Source organism: Delphinus delphis, chromosome 3, assembly GCF_949987515.2.
Source record: "Delphinus delphis chromosome 3, mDelDel1.2, whole genome shotgun sequence".
In the NCBI taxonomy this organism is placed as follows: domain Eukaryota; kingdom Metazoa; phylum Chordata; class Mammalia; order Artiodactyla; family Delphinidae; genus Delphinus; species Delphinus delphis.
The window spans coordinates 27,195,208-27,211,717 of record NC_082685.1 but is presented as its reverse complement, the minus strand read 5'-3'; the positions used below and the strand labels follow the sequence as shown (position 1 = coordinate 27,211,717).

Below are 16,510 nucleotides of genomic sequence, written 5' to 3'. Positions count from 1 at the left end.
CAGCTTCAACTATAATTTTCAGGACTTCCCTGGCAGTCCAGTGGTTAAGACTCCGTGCTCCCAATGCAGGGGGCACGGGTTCAATCCCTGGTTGGGATCCTGCATAATGCAAAAAAAAAAAAATGTCACTTGTTCAAAACCACAGGGCTGTTCTGTAGCCAGGCCAGTGAAATTCTGAGACACTACCACACATTTGAGTGATTGCTTCATTGTGCACGTTACATATATACCACCCATGGGATGACAATGTGGTGATAAAATAATTATGTTCTCATTGTTTTCACAAAAAGAAATTTGTCACCCAAGATGAGGTGAAGTTACCTTCAGAATAGTTTTAGCTTTTAGAGGCAGAGTTTACTATCTGCTGTTCTTTACCCAATTTTCTACAGAGGTAGAAAGGTTCAACTTCCATAGAAAGCCCCGCCAACTATCTGATCAATCAGGAAGTCTGTATTGGGTTCTATAAATTACCCAGCACTTGTGCTTCGCCTTTTCTAACACCTTTTTTTCTTGTTGACAGTTCCCTGAAACTTTCCAAGAGGATGTGTTTCAGGAAAGGTTTGATTTGGTTGATTTATAATTGCCAAGGCTGTCTCCTGTGTACCAGAACGGCTGTTAAAGCCTGGGAAATTCTGTGAGTTGAATGTTCTCTTAATAATGCATGCATCTTTCATTTGTTCATTCAACAGACATTTATTCAGCACTACTCTGTCCAGGCCCTGAGTAAGGCACCTGTGTATGCTACCGTTCATTCTCACAGCAACCCTGCAAGGTGGGTATTATCTTCTTTTTTGAATATCAAGAAACAAAGGCTCAGCGAGTCTAAATAAAGCATGTGCTCTTAGTGGCAGCGCCAGGGCTTGAACTTTACTGTGCATAAATGAGAATTCCAGGGGGACCCAGTATCACTCAGGCTCAGGAATATGCATTTAACGAGCACTCCAGGTGGTTCTGCACCAGGGCTGTTACTCCATCTACAATACACCACGAGGGGCAAACTGCCTGCCCCTGGGCCACTGAGAGAGGAGAGTTACTTGGGAAGAACCAGAGTCTTCCCAGCCATGTCACCTGGATTACTTGAGATGAGGTTCCCTGTTTCTAAAGAAGCAGATCAGGCTAGCCTGAGCTGCTGATCTTCCTTCTTAAGGCTCCAGACCTTCCCCATGCCCACCTTTGCAGTCCAACACGGCAGGCACTTTTATAATGTTTGTTGAATGAATGAAATCTAGCTATATGGGAAAGTAGTGTAATCAAGGCTTACAGTGCATGGCTGTTTTAGAGTCGAGGAATTCTTCTCTTTCTGCTTCTGCATCTGCAGGCTAGCACTACAAAGTCATTATTCATGACAGACAGTATACTACTTATCATTGCAGTCACCCACCACCCTTAACATCTAGATCCTCAAGGGTTTTGGACAATATACAGCACATCCTTTATCTTCCTGACCTTGGGACAGCCAGTGGAGGATTAGACTGAGGACCAGGTGTCCTGGTACTCTTAGGAGAAAAGGGTTCAATTTTGATTAAGGTAGTAAAGTAAGCCCTCTGCATCTACAGGTTCCACGTCTGTGAATTCAACCAACTGCAGATTGTTTCAGCCAGTGGGTTGGTTGAATCTGTGGATGTGGAGCCTGTGGATGTGAAGGTCTGATGATGCTACACCATTTTACAAAAGGACTTGAACATCCTTGGATTTCGTTATCTGTGGGGTCCTGAAACCAATCCCCCTCCCATATTAGAGGGATGACTCTATTCCAAAAAAATTAACCAACTGTTTATATTAATAATGCCCATCACCAACTCATAGAAGTCTTTGGAATTTACTTTGTGAGATACTGCTATAAGTGAAGTGTCTCAGATGCCTGCAGGGGCCAGTCAAGGAACACAACGTAGGTTCACAAAATAATGAGTTGTGGACACTGGAAAATTGAGGGGTGTGTGTGGAGGAACTGTGGAAGCCATATAGTGAATATGGACACTATATCCTCAAATGCTTAGGAAACATTGAAAACGTAGTGGATTTCATTGGTGTCAGCAGTAGGGTCTCACACATACATGGGATGATGTACCCAACTGAACGTAATAGATGTGCTCCTGAAAAAGGTTCTACCCTTGAGTTATCATTTAAACTTACTAAAGTAGTTTTCTATTTATAACACATACGGTACTGGTGTTCCTGTATGTGTACCATGAGTGCCAAAAAAAAGAAGAGTGTTTTGTTTTTTCCTCACAGGACTTTTAAAAGTCTTAAGTCAACCTTTAAAAATTGGGTAATTTCACATTAAAAGCCATATTTCCAGTTTTTCTTGAAAAAAAATCAGAAAATCTGCTAACACGAGGTGAGTTTCCTAGCATGAGAAAAAAATCTGTTTACTAGAGTTGGGTGACTTTCCATAGTCACTTGTCAGTCATTCAACAAATATTTTTAAAGTGCCTACCATGTGCTAGTTACTTGCAAGTCTTTAAGGATAAAAAATACACACAGTCTAGTCCTACCTTTTAGGTCTTTGCTTCTACTCAGAGCGGTCCATGGACCAGCAATACCAGCATCGCACAGGAACTCGCTAGAAATGCAGAACCTCGGGTCCCATCCAAGACCCACTGAACTAGAATCTGCATTTTAACACAACTCCCAGGTGATCTGTATGCATTTTAAAGTCTGAGGACACTCTCAGCAAATACTTATCATGGACACCCAGAGGAGGTATTACTGAAAATGCAGGTCCTCACCCAGACTTACTGTATCAGAATCTTGGGGCCTGGGGTCTCTTAAACTGTATTTTAAAGTTGTTCCTCAGCTAGCAACTCCAGGTTAGATTCATTATAGAAACCAAAACTACAGAGAAAGCCAGCACTGTCCTAAGCACCATATAAAAACAGCAGGGAGGAAAAGCTCTGTGTGGGAAGATGAATGCCAAGGCTGCCTTCCTGAGGAAGTGTGTGTGTGTGTGTGTGTATGTGTGTGTGTGTGCACGTGTGTCTGTGGTGTTCTGTGTAGTATCCTATCACTCCAACAGCCTCTGGCACACTGCAGAAACTGAGTTAAGGGCTGAATGAGGAAGTCAGATACTTTTAGGAAACAACAAAACCGTTGCCAAAAGGCTTTGGGACAGGTTGGCCGTCCAGTCATGATGGCATATTGGCGGGAGTAGACCTCTAGAGCCCGGAGTACAAACCTTGAGAGAAGTATGGCGGCAGGGAGGCACTCTGCGAAAAACCACTGTTGCTGTGGAGACAGAAAAAGAACGGATTTTAAGTTGGGTTAGGTTTAAGGGGCCAGAGGGGGAGCCTGGACTGGGGAAATGCTGCTTCTTTTGCTATTACTTCCCACTCCCTCCCTGAAACCACGGAAGCAGGGCAAAGAGAAGGAACTTGTTGGACATACTTCACAGCTGTCCCAAGATGGACCATCTCAAGGTCTAACAAGCTTCTCAAGCCAAAAAGCAAAAGCAACAAAAGAACTGTGTAAAGGGCTTTAAAAGCTACTTAAAAAAGTCAGCTGCAGTTTGAGGACTTTGAGTTTGCAGCATGACAGAAGTCCTCTGGGGAGAGGACTTCTCTTTCAGTTAGGAAAATATATTAAATGGGCATGTTGTTTGGAAATGGTGCATCCCCAGGGCCTAGGGGTTTATAAGGAGAGGGTAGGGAGGTGAGAAACACAGAGAGGGCTCGGTGGTGCTGCAGCTGACAGAAGCAGCATCTCTGGGGGCTGGGGTGGTGCTGACGAGGGCCTGAGGGAGGCCCCGAAATGCTGTCTGCTCCACGCTGAGCGGCAATTTCCCTAGCCTTTAGCCCAAACCTTCTGTAAAAGTCTGCTCTGCTCAGAAATCTCGTGTGAGTGTTATTTTGTAAGAATGAAGGGTAGGGCTGGGGCCCCAGATGGGATGAGGTGGCATGAGAAAATGGCAGACATGGCAGAAGAAGGAAAACAGCTGGAAGAATGAGAGGAAGCAGCAGAAAATCAGAGCAAGAGGCAACCAGGGAAAACGAAAAAAATTGAGAATCCTTCCAGATATCTGGCAGGGGTGGAGAGGTCTTGCTGGTGGGTGAGTTTTCTCCCATCATTAGGGTGGGGACTGAGCCTCTCCCTTTGGGTAGTGAAGGAGAAGATGAGCCCAAAGTGCTGGTGGATGAACCCTCGGGGGCACTACAAGGCAGCCCGACGGCTTATTTATGAGACACGACCTGAGTCTTCCTCCTGTCCGTGCCTCTGCCTCTGACGGCCTGCCTAATCATGGACCCTGAGAAACACTCTTGCTACTGAGAAAACAGACCTGCTGGGGACAGAGCCTGTGCAGTGAATTCTCCCCACCTGCTAGGTACAAGGTGTGTTTTCTCAGTCTTCCCATCCAAGGTGCAGGGTGAACTCCAACTAATTAAATTAATTGGGTTTCTTGAGCGTTTGTTTCTTTGTTTTAGCTCACAGAGTGAAAACATTCCCTATTTCCCACCAAAGAGTCCATTCTGTCTGGAGCCATGACAGGGCGGTCAATTCTGTATCCCTCTGACCCCCAAGCACAGAGACTCAGAGGTCAGCAGTGAGTTAACATACGCGATTCTTTATGCTCAGCTTGGTTTTGTTTCTTAAGACCCAAGATGTTCTGACCCTATGACCAGCGGCTCATTTCTTTCTTTCTCAACCCACCCGACATTCGCTCAGTATCAGTGGCCCCAGACGTAATGCTAGGTTAGAACTGAATGACGTCAGCACAAACCTTTCTGAGAAGGCTCCGGGCAGGTGAGCTGATGGGACGGAGTGCTTGGGCGATGGCTTAGTAGATCTTGAAGGGAAGGTGTTGGAGCTCATGGGGAGCAGTGCTGGCTGGGGCAGAGATCTCTGATGTACTTCGGGGGAAAAGAAAAAAGAAAGCAGATTGTCAGGATGCAAGTGTCACAGGAACATCCCAGCACTGCTCCCCAGTTAGAAATAGCTAGTCTAAAGGGAGATACAAAAATCCAAACGATCAAATGTCATTAGGAAGTGGTAAGTCGGAAGCCCACCCCCAAGGTTTTTCTAGATGATTTATCGCCTTAGAATGCAGTTTCAAATGCTGCCATTCTATATCATTCTCCATAACACACATTTATTTTATGTTCTTTTTCATTTTTGAAAAGTTAACTTGGCAGAAAATTGTCAGTTGGAAACCATATGAATTTCAGAAAAGATTCACAAGTTTTGTTGTATGAAAGCCAAATTTTATGCTATGTCATTCATCTGCAGTTAGTGATCCTTTAGCCACATGTGTTAGAGAGCATAAATACTAGAATGTTTTCTATCAAACTGTACATGCAATTTTCAGTTTTGCTGTACTAGTAATCTGCCCTGTTATGCATGAACTTAACAGTTCTCTTTGGTAACCCAGCCGAATAACTCCATTTTATTATAACTATGCAGTATACCAACTGACATACATCTACTTAATACTAATTTTACAATTATACTGGATACTATAGAGTTTCTGTACTAAATAATTCCATCTGAATGCCTGAGCAGAAAAATGAAGGAACGGGTTATAAGTTGTAAGAAAGCCTTTCTGAACATACCATCATCTTCATCCTGGTAAGGGGAAGAAAAAAAAAGACATTAATCTATCATCAAAACACAATTTCTCAAAGAGTAACTATATTTCGGTATTTCTCAATCATAGAAATGTCTCTGTTTTCTTTCTTTAGCAGTTGTGTGTCTCCATAATAAAGATACTGTGGAGAACAGTAAAACTTGCTAAATAATTTATGATTTCTTAATACAAACGATCATTTAAAGACACTCCCATCTGAGACACTCTTTATATAGTTAACATAAAATAGCTTCTGAGGTGTCTAAAAGGACCCAGAGATACACTAATAATGATGATATCTACTATGTGCCCCAAAGACTCATATACAATACTTCATCCAGTTCTTCAAGCAACCCTTCAAGAATTTAACATTCTCATTTTACAAATGGAAACATGCTACCCGAGAGGGATTCCTAACTCGCCAGGAGTTACAGAAATTGATTCAAACCTAATCTGCCTGACCCACAGCTTAACCTTCTTCTGCAATGGCCGCTCCTCTTAAAAGCAATGCAACCTTACTGATTCGTAAATAGCTTCCCACGTGTGTACGCTCGGTTCAGCACATTCATCTTTAGGACAACCTTCTGATATAGATAAGGGAGGGGCTCTTTGCTCTACTCCTCAGATAGGAAACGATGTTCAGAGAGGCAAGAATGATTTTGCCATTGACTAGTAGACCAAAATTGCCAACTTGGACTTGTTTTGCTAGGCTAGCAACAGTGGTAGTGAAACAGCACCTTCGTCAAGGGTTGTTGTGAGGATCAAATTAGTTACTACTTGTGCCTGGTATATGTGGAGTGCTCAGTAAAGTTTGCTGTCCCTAGTCCTACCACTGAGATGAGGCAAGAAGGATCAGAGCCAGAATCCCTCATCCCAGTTGGCCAACTGGGAAGGAGTCCCAGCAAAGGGCTGCGTAGATAAATACACATGGACTCAGGGAATCCCCAGAATGAAATTGGTCTTTGACACTTCTGCAACCCTGTCTCCTCTGGTCCAAAACATAAGACTTCTGGATTCTCATGACAACAGGTGTCAGTCCTTCCAGAGACAGGGAACCTCAGGAATGTGACGTTACCCTCATTTTCAACCTTATCTCCTCTTTGTCCCTATGGCTCTGCAGCCAGACTGCTGTCCTCACCGTCCCCACAGGCTCCACGGGCATCGCCACTCACCTGCCTTTGCTGAGGATATTCCTGAGGCTGGAACGCACTGAGCTTTCTCTTGGGGTGTCTATCCTGTGTCCTTCCCATCATTCAATGGCCACATCTCTAAAAGTCACCCTTGTCTCCACCCCCCGTATATCACTTTCTTCCCTTTGCCTCTGTAGCTCGTTCTGTGATCATATGCTCCTTAGCATGTGGTCCGTGGGTTTGCCTGTCTCCATCATATCTTCGCACAGCATCCAGCACAGAGCTATGAAACACCAGGCACCTGTGGGCTGAGCCCTTGAACATGGCAGGGGTGTGATGGCCTTCAGACAGCTTACAGTATCGAGGAACTCAGACAGACCTGGATTTCGATCCTGGCTATTGACTAGCTGTGCAACTTACAGTGAGTATCTTACTCCTCTAAGCTTCCATTTCCTCTTAGTGAAAGAGAAACAGTGACTCCTCACAGGGACATTAAATGCAAAGCATGTGTAAAGCTGGGATGACCAACTGTCCTGGCCCTTGTTTGCCTGAAAGTGATGGGGTTCCTGGCACCTGAGACTTTCATTGCTAAAACTGGGCAAGTCCCAGGCAAACAGCTTGTCAAAAGTAGTTAGGTTGGTAACATGTGCATAGTAGGCACTCAATAAATGCTCTTTCCCCTCTTTCTTAGGCCATGGAGGTATTAAAGGGGAAAACAGAGGCCTAGGAAACTTCGTTGTGAGGCCCAGACTCTCCCTTTATTCTCCCTTCTACCTACTGCCCCTTCATCTTGCTAATTACCACCTGGTAATAGGGCTGAGACTAACGCATCCTCCCTAGGAACCTTCAGAGGGATAGGAGTTAAGCAATGCAGCACGGTGGGCAGGAGGGGAAGATGGAGGCCCCACCAGGCAGCGGTATTCAGGAGCCTACTGTGTGCAGGCCTGGCTCCCAGTGCTGGATTGCAATGAAGGCAGAGCAGAGGTAGCCTCGACCTCCTCAGAGCCTATACCGGTTTCCCTGTGCCAAGCATTCACCACGTGACATTGAGTACTTACATTCTCTCTTCTGTCTGATCCCCATCCATGCCTGAAATGAATCAGGGCAAAGGAAAAGAACTGAGTATAAAGACTTTCAAAGAATACAGATAGTTTCACTTAATCTAATAACGAGAAATCAAAGCCATGAGCCGTGGTAAAATGGGAAGCAAAATCCCCAGCAGGGAAGCAAGGGAGGGGGAGGTTCGGTGACTCAATGTTCTGTCATCACTGTGAGCTGAGCTAGACAACCTTTATTCTGTGTAGCTACTGCTGTCAATCATTACATTAAAGAAAAAAATGTTTAATCAACAAACTAACTCTTAGTAGCTATTAAATTTCACTGAGTAGATGTTTCTCCAAGCAAATAAAAACATTTTAGGAGACATTCTCCTTTGCCGATATTTTAAAACAGCCATCGTGGGGCTCACCCTTCGTGTGAAGTGAAGATAATTGGGAAATGCTGCTGCTTCGGGATTTTTCCCTGATGCACCAGCTGGTCAAACAGATTTGATGACAGCGGCCTGAGAGCTGTGGTGGGCACAGCTGCCTGGGCCCGCTTCATGTTCTCCTTAGAGAGAGGGACACGAGGAGGACGATTTGTTGGACGCCTCCTGTCGGATGCCTCACGTCATCGCATCCTGTGTTTCTTTGAAACTTTGATATTTTGTTCATTATGATATTTTTGACATTCATTTTGATTTTTTAGAAGAGTCCATTAAAATATTAACTCAGTTACTGAGGTTTTATTGATGCACCCTGAGCCTGGCCCTGATTTAGTCCTCACACTGGCCAAGCAAGGGCCATAGTTATGAATCCTGATTGCACAGGTGAGGTCAACGGAAGCTTTGCTTTTGTCTTTAGTAAGGAGCAGAGTTGGGCCCGACCCCAGATATGTTTGTGCCATTGGCTAAATAGGCCCCAAAAGACTGTAAAGTTAGAAATATTAGAACTGACTTTGGTATTCTGTCACCATAAAACGTGGTTGAGCAGTGAGGAAGACACTAACAGTGACCTAACACTTCCCACAGTGATTTCCTCCCCGCTGCCTATATGGAAATACAGAATGGTAGGTATAGTTCCTACACCTTGTGATGGAAGGAAAATGCAACCAAAAATCTGACTGGTTGAGAAGTTCTCCACAAATGGCAGTCATTCTTGTGCTCCTAAGGAAGCATCTCTCTACGTCTCTCTGTGCTAGATTGCCACGTCCTTCCAAGTGACCCAGGCACTCTACATCCAACCTGAGAAGCCTGAACACTCCTCAAGCCCCAGCAGCAAAATGAGCCCACTCCCACCCGGGAGCACCATGGCCTTGGGTCCCTACGCAGAGCTATTTCTACGAGGCAGGAGTTCACATCACTCCCTCTGCACGACAAGCTCAAGCAACAGAAGACAATTACTTTGGCACAGGTGGCTTCTTCCCTGGCAGGGGGCTGCTTCTGTCATGCCTTTCCATGGCTGGTGGCAACGGGGGCTTTTGTATCTTGGGTAAATGCTCCCCGAGAGGCCTGCAGAGTTGAGAGAAAGGATGTGTGGGAAACAAACCAGAGTCTTACAACACGTGCCATGTACCCTCACGCAGGTGCCCAGAACCACTCACCTTCCCGCTGGGGCGGAGAGCTACAAGGCAGAAAGGAAGATGTGTGAGTGTCCTCAGCACTTTCCACAGGATAAAGACAAGGTACAAAACAGAACAAAAATGAAAACAAACGAAACAAAACAAGGAGAAAGCTTACCTTGTCAGAAATCGCTGGTTTCTTTCCTGTAAGTGACAAACAGCAGGTAAGCCTTGAGTTTAAAAGCTAAGCATTAAAACATTGTTTGATGAACCTGAATCCAAGCCCCTTGGAGGGCTGCTTGGGTTTTAGCGTTGAGGAATCATAGACTTTAGACCTGGAGGTGTCCCTTACAGAGCACCTAATTTTAGAGGCTCAGACAAATTAAATGACTTTGCCCAAGGGTCACACAGTGTTGTGTACATACAAACAGTATTGTGGGTTCTGTGCTGCTTTCCATTTTTTTTTAATATAACTGATGATGAAAAGGACTAATGCTCTCTTGAGATTTTATGTCTCTTTCATTTGTCCAGAACTTCTTTATACAGCCGAAGTTTATTTTCATATCTGAAATAAACCCATTTGCCATGGAGGGGTTAATTTTCCTTCAGTCCTCTGGTACATTTGCCATTATGTAAGGTATTACACTTAGTTTCTGGAAAATTTTTTAACTTGGGGTACAGGGTTTCAGGAGATTCTCCTGGTGGGCTGCAAATCATTTTGTTTTGGTTTTTGTTTTTCTTTCTTTCTTCCTTCCTTTCCCTTCCTTTTCTTTTCTTTTCTTTTCTTTTCCTCTCTCTCTCTCTCTTTGTCTCCCCCTCTCTCCCTCTCCCTCTCTCTTCCCCTCTCTCTCTTTCTCTCTCTCTCCCCCTCTCCCCTTCCTTCCTTTTTTCCTTTTACTTTTCTCTTGGAACAGATGACATGCAGGCTCCCTGAAGAAATACTAGACATACCTGAGAACTCTGCGTTGCAAAGTTATTCAAAGCAATGTATTTTTTTTATTCTGTCTGAAGTTCCCTTGAGTAGATATGCCCTATGCCTTCAATGTAATAAAAGCATTAATTAATTGGATTCAACCAGGTTTAGAAGCAAATCCTGTATGATGTTGAGCAAGTTAAAGTCTTTGAGTTTCAATTTCCTCACCTGTAAAATGGGAATTATAGGTTTGCTATAAGAATTATAGTTTAAAACTGCATAGATTTGCTCTAAGGATCAGGTGACAATTTATATGCAGGGCCAGGCAATGACCCATGGGTGCTGACAATTGTTAGACAGCTTCTCTTTCTTCCACTCCCTCCAACCCCAGCTCAGTTAACACCCTAGGGTGAATAGTGATACATCCTTCTGGAGTTGCATTTTCGCAACATGATTTATTCCTTAAAGACTGAATACATCCCTGGTCCATGATAGGCCCTAAGACTCTTGTTCCACTGTTGAAGAGCTCACTGACTAGTGGGAGAGAGTTGGGTGGTATAAAAAATGTTCCTTATTTATAAAATTTTGGTTTGAGGTGGAAACCCTACTTCAGAGGGGTACCCAGAAAACTTAAATTTATATCATTAGATATCATGATATAAATTGTATCATTATAATGAATAGGTTTTCTTTTAAAAACATCTGCTGATTTATGCATATTCCCTGGGCATGTTAGGAGTCTCCCGATAAGAGTCTCAGCATTGTAAGAGGTTAATTCTCCCAAAACATCATGGATAAGGGAGTAATTCAAGGGTAGAGCTGGTACTGTCAGGAAAAGGTGTCTTTAATCCAACTCAGCATTATGTGGTGGAAAAGGGCACCCACTGTGAAGTCAGAAACACTTGGGTTCAAATCCTGCAATTCCCTAATTATGCAAATTTGAGAAATTTACTCAACCTCTCTGAATCTCAGCTTTATCATCTGCAAAGTGAGGATGAGAATACTCCCTCTTTGTTGGGCTTGGGTGAGGACTAGAGATAATGTAGAGGTAACTCTCCATATCCATGGGTTCCACACCCATGAATCAACCAACCTCAGATCAACAATATTTGGAAAAATAATTCCAGAAAGTTCTAAAAAAGCAACACTTGAATGTGCCATGCACTGGCAACTATGTACATGTATTTATGTTGCATTTACAGCTATTTACTTAGCATTTATATTGTATTAGGTATTATAAGTACTCTAGAGATGATCTAAAGTCCACGGGAGGATGTACATAAGTTATATGCAAATACTACACCATTTTATATAAGAGACTTGAGTATCCCTGGATTTTGATATCCACAGGGATCCTGGATCCAGGGATTCCCCCCTATGGATACTGAGAGACAACTGTAACTTATTTGTGGTAAGTAAAGCACTTGACCCATCGTAGGTGCTCAATAAATTGTAGCTAAGGTTTAGAATTGGATTAAAATAGCTTTATGTAGAGGGAACTGCAATCCAAGAATACTCTGGGCCAATTCTGGAGGAAAGAACTGTAGTATACCTACAGTTTGGTCAACCACCCATACAACAAAAGACAACTCTGACATTGGAATAGCACCTTAGAGTTTTATAAAGTATTTTCTCATTACAGAGCACCCACCTTACAAATAAGGAGACAGCTCTGAGAAAGCAACATCCCTGTGGTCAGTGAGCTGCTAAGTTAGCAGCCAAGGCAGCCAACAACAGCTGTCCCAGGCCTCTTGCCTCTTAGCCCAGGTGCCTCCCCATCCTCCTTCAGGAGGACATGGGATGGATGTGTGTACACAGATGGCACCCATGGAGAAGCAGGCCCAGCACAGGGCTAAGGACAGGAGCTCCGCATCAGGCTTCTCTGACTCTGGGTTTCCCCCCCGCATCACCTGGTAGCTGAGTAAACTTGGTAAGTTACCTCTTCATGCCTCAGTTTCCTCATCTGTACAATGAGGATGATTCTAATAGCCCCCACTTCATAGGATTGTGGGGATAGTTAAACGAGATGGTCCCTGTGAAAAGCATGCAGTAAGCACTCTATAAATGTTGGCCACTGTTACTATGCAGCAAATATAAAAGATACCAACCTATTGCGAAGGGCTCTCTGTCAAACGGAGCTAAGGAACGATCTAGGGGTGGTTTCGTGCTTCTGTCTATGGAAGGGGCAGGGACTGAAAGGGAAACACTGAAGTCAGTTCAAAGAAGAGAGCAGTCGGCTGGGGCAGGGGTGTGGGTGGACTGGTGGGCAAGAGAGGGCAGCCCCTATACTTACGCTTTGCTGTTTTGTGGTTTCTACTTCTGCTAGGCTCTTCGTGGTTGGGCTGGGGTGGCGGAGGTGGCTGCTTTAAAAGAAATCCATGTATTAGGAAGCATTTCCAACCCATCAGCAAGCCCTGAGGGCTTTATCGCCCTAAATAGGTGTGAAGCTGTTCACTTTTCTCCATCCCCATGTTCCACTCACACGCATACCTGTCCATTTCTCACCTGAACTGAGCTCCCTGTTCCACACACTGTGAGAGTGTTTTCTGCATGTCACTCCCCTGTCAAGCTTTTTAGTTGCTCTTATCACATTAGGAACAAAACTAAAACTCACCACGGCCTGCAAAGCTCTGCCTGAGCTGCCCCCTCTCCACCCGTCCAACACCTTTGTACGCTGCTCTCTCCAGTGCCCACCGGACTCTCACCATAAGTATCTTCCTGCGGTTCCTGCAAAATCTCAGGCTTATGCACTCTTTGGCATCTCTGTACTTGTGTTTTCCTCTGCCTGGGATGTTGTTTTCCCAGCTCTCGCCACAACTGGCTCATCCTGTCCAGGTCAATGTCACCTCTCCACCTACCACCATGTTCCCTGGTCTTCTGTCTCCCTAACCACACGTTACTACTCAAATTACCTTGTTTATACATCTCTATACTTGTTTATCATCCATCTACCCCTAACCCAAATAAAAATTTTATGAAAGCAAGGATCTTATTTGTCTTGTTCACACTCTATTCCCAGCAGCTAGAACACTGCTGGGCACTGCGGCTCAATAAATGTCTGTAGATTGAATGAATGAATTCTGCATCCCAAGAGTGAGGTGAAGCGCTACAGATTTCAAGGGCAAAATGCATGTGTAGATAAATTCAGCTCCATGAGCCCCCTCTGTAATAAAACTGCAAAAGCAGGAGGAAGCCATCTGTTCTTAGATGAGGCGTCCCAACTGTGGTGTGATCTGGATTGTGAACTTTGGGGAAAATATGTCCTCTCCCTCCTCCTAGCCCTGACACTCGGCATTCATCACAGCTGTAAAAGCGCTCTGGTCCTTTGTGAAGAGAGCACATTTGCAACTATTGACTTCTGATCCTGAACTTCTCCGGGCCTCTCTGGATACAAGCCTACCTCGGAGATATCGCGGGTTCGGTTCCAGACCGCCGCCATAAAGCAAAAATCAAAAGAAGCCTAGTGATGAGGAAAAATCATAAATTTCTCTACGACAGGGCAATCAAACTAAGTCAGAACTGAAACACATATAATATGCCTCCGTTGGTGATGGGCCTTTCCTAATGTGTAATGTGCATTTGTATTATACATTAACCAGACCTCCTCAAAGCAGGAGGATATAAACAAACTTTGAGAAAAATGGTACCTTTCTTCTGAAACCACCATTGTGACTTTGAAGGTTAGTATTTCTTTCTCATCCTGTCAGGGAGTCACACTGACCTAAAGGCTCACTCTGTAGGTACACCCCTGACCAAAACATCCCTGATGAACTTTGTGTTTAATACTAACCTGTCAATATGATATATGATTCTTTGTCTCAAAAATATATGAAACGGAATCTCTAGCTCCTGACCGGTGGAGCAGTTCTCAGAGCTTCTGAGAGTCTGTCTCCCAGGTTATAATCCTCAGTTTGGCTCAAATAAAATTCTCTTTTTTTCTTCTTAGTTCGATTGTTAATTGAATTTTCGTTAACACTAGTCACACAAATTTTTTTATTGCCCACTGAATATAAAAGTTACATCTACACTATCCTGAAGTCTATTAAGTGTGCGATAGCATTATGTCTAATAAAACAATGTGCATATCTTACTTTTAAAATATTGCTAAAAAATGCTAACCATCATCTGACACGGCAGAGTTGCCGCAAATCTTCAATTTGTAAAAAATAAATGCAATATCTGTGAAACGCAATAAAGCAAAATGCAATAAAACGAGGTGTGCCTGTTAGTTAAGTAGAACCACGGGATCTGAGACTGTAAGCTTGAAGAAAGAGGAAAGGGAGTTTGCTGCCTCTCTCCCTGGGTTCATGGCATTGCACGTTTGGGTCTCAAACCTTTTGTCCGTGGAATTTCAAATGTTGGCCAGCAGGTGGCGCAAGTCTTCTTGCAGGAGGGAAGGCTGGGGACCCAAATACTAGTAGGTGCCATTAGTTTATTTTTCACTTATTTCAAAAGTCAGAAAAAATAGCACAATGAATACCAGAAGGCGACTTTTTATTATACAAATAGCTTATATTGTTTATGGTAAAGAGAAAATACCGATGATAAAAGCATTATGATGTGTATAAAAATCACTAGTATTTCATCCTCCAAAAAGCCCACTGTGAGTACTTGGGAATGCATTTTCCCGGCCTACATATAACTTTTTCTTACTGGCTAGAATTGGATAAAGATGTCTATAGTTTTTTCTCTCTGCAGAGGAAATCATCGAGTGGACACAAAGTGGCATAACAAAGTACGGAGCCTACCGAGTGAGCCCGGCTGCCGGAGGGCAAAGGACAGATGGCGGCCATCGGCCTCTGCGGGGGCACGGGCGGCTGCTGCACTTTCCCGGAATGGGGCCGGTCTGTGGAAATGCAAAGACATTAAAATGAAAGGAGAAATGCTACATCTAGGCAAGTGTGGGCCACACCCAGGGCTCTCCAGGAACCCATCCAGCGCCGGCTGGGGGCATCTCCATATCGCTGGATCCCACAGACTCCCCCCAGCACCAAGGCCAGCCCCAGCCAGCATGGCAGGGATGTGTCCACACCTGGGTCATACAGGGTGGGGAGTCCTTGGCCCTTTGCCTTCTCTGTACCTGTCCAGTTTGTCTTACTCTTATACTTCGGAGCAACACTCACCTTACCTCTGGGGAACAGGTATTCATCAGAGGTTTTGTTGATGAAAGCATGAAAAAAGGCCTCTTAGTCATTAACTCAGCCAGTACCATGAGGGAGTGTTTTCAGACAAAATTGTAAAGAAGTAAACGTGTACAGACACACAAATGCACACATGCATATGTACACACATGCACACGCAGACACACATACACTCAGGCACACCCAGCTGCCTGGGCAAGGTGAAGTCCACCGTCATGGCTCTTGAAGATCCTGTTCTAGGTCCCCTTCCTTCCCCTCACAAATGCTCTGGGTTGTCCTCCCCCCTCCCACTTCCTCCTTTCTTAAAGGGAGGAGCCAGTCACCGACTCCTGTAACCAAACCACAGACTCTTAACGAAACCTCACATTCTTCTGGTCATCACAGAAGTATCCCCGGGCCAGATGGATAGGCTGGCAGTGTTCCATCCCTTTGCCAGGGAAAGAGCAGGCCAGAACTGTGAGGAAGTGACAGCATTCTTACATGTTGTGCCCTGGGTGCCTATTTTGCCTCACCCTAGCCCCAGTCCTGGGGAGGCAACACTCTTCCACAGAGAATGGGGCTCAGAACCCAGCAAGCCTGGTCTAATCTCATACCAATGCACCCACTCTGGCCATCTGTCAGCTCCTCTGACCTGTCATGCTCCTTTCAGCCTCAGGGCTTTTGCACGGCCATTTCTACTGCTTAGAATGCTCTTTCCTTCCCACATCTATGCTCACTTAGCCAACTCCTGTTCACCCTTTAAGTTTCAGATTAAATATCATATCCTCAGGGAAGCAAGTCCAGATCAGGCATATGTCCCAGCCTCATCTCCTGCGCTTGTCTTCCTGAGTATATATCATGGTTTAATTAAGTCATTTTGCGACTCATTTGTTTGATGTTGCCTGGACTATGAATTCTTTAGGGTGAGGCCTGTCTACCGTCTCGTTCATTCTGTATGCTCATAACTGGCATGTATGAGGCACTCAACGACTTAGTTACCTGTTTCTTCTCAGGGTCTACATATGAAACAGGCTTGATAATTGTTGCCTGTATCACGCAGGGTGCTTCAAAACACAAAATGAAATGCCGACAAAGCGTGAAAGGGCTTTAAAATTGCCACGTGTTATACAGCCTAAAGGATTAGTGGTATTAATTTTTGTGATACGGATCATCAACTTTCTAGCTCACTCCT

General features: G+C 44.4%; 1 protein-coding gene across 1 annotated transcript in view; it reads right to left on the bottom strand.

Moving 5' to 3' along the window:
• LCP2 (lymphocyte cytosolic protein 2) overlaps nt 1-16,510 on the bottom strand; it is a 45,009-nt gene that overhangs the window by 5,119 nt on the left and 23,380 nt on the right. The window contains exons 8-17 of the mRNA XM_060006801.1: nt 14,947-15,044; nt 12,492-12,558; nt 12,307-12,390; nt 9,464-9,489; nt 9,328-9,347; nt 9,128-9,235; nt 7,746-7,776; nt 5,544-5,556; nt 4,715-4,844; nt 3,176-3,225 (exon numbers count right to left, since the gene is read on the bottom strand). Of these exons, the coding sequence (XP_059862784.1) occupies nt 3,176-3,225; nt 4,715-4,844; nt 5,544-5,556; nt 7,746-7,776; nt 9,128-9,235; nt 9,328-9,347; nt 9,464-9,489; nt 12,307-12,390; nt 12,492-12,558; nt 14,947-15,044 (627 nt within the window). The remainder of the gene's footprint in view (nt 1-3,175; nt 3,226-4,714; nt 4,845-5,543; nt 5,557-7,745; nt 7,777-9,127; nt 9,236-9,327; nt 9,348-9,463; nt 9,490-12,306; nt 12,391-12,491; nt 12,559-14,946; nt 15,045-16,510) is intronic.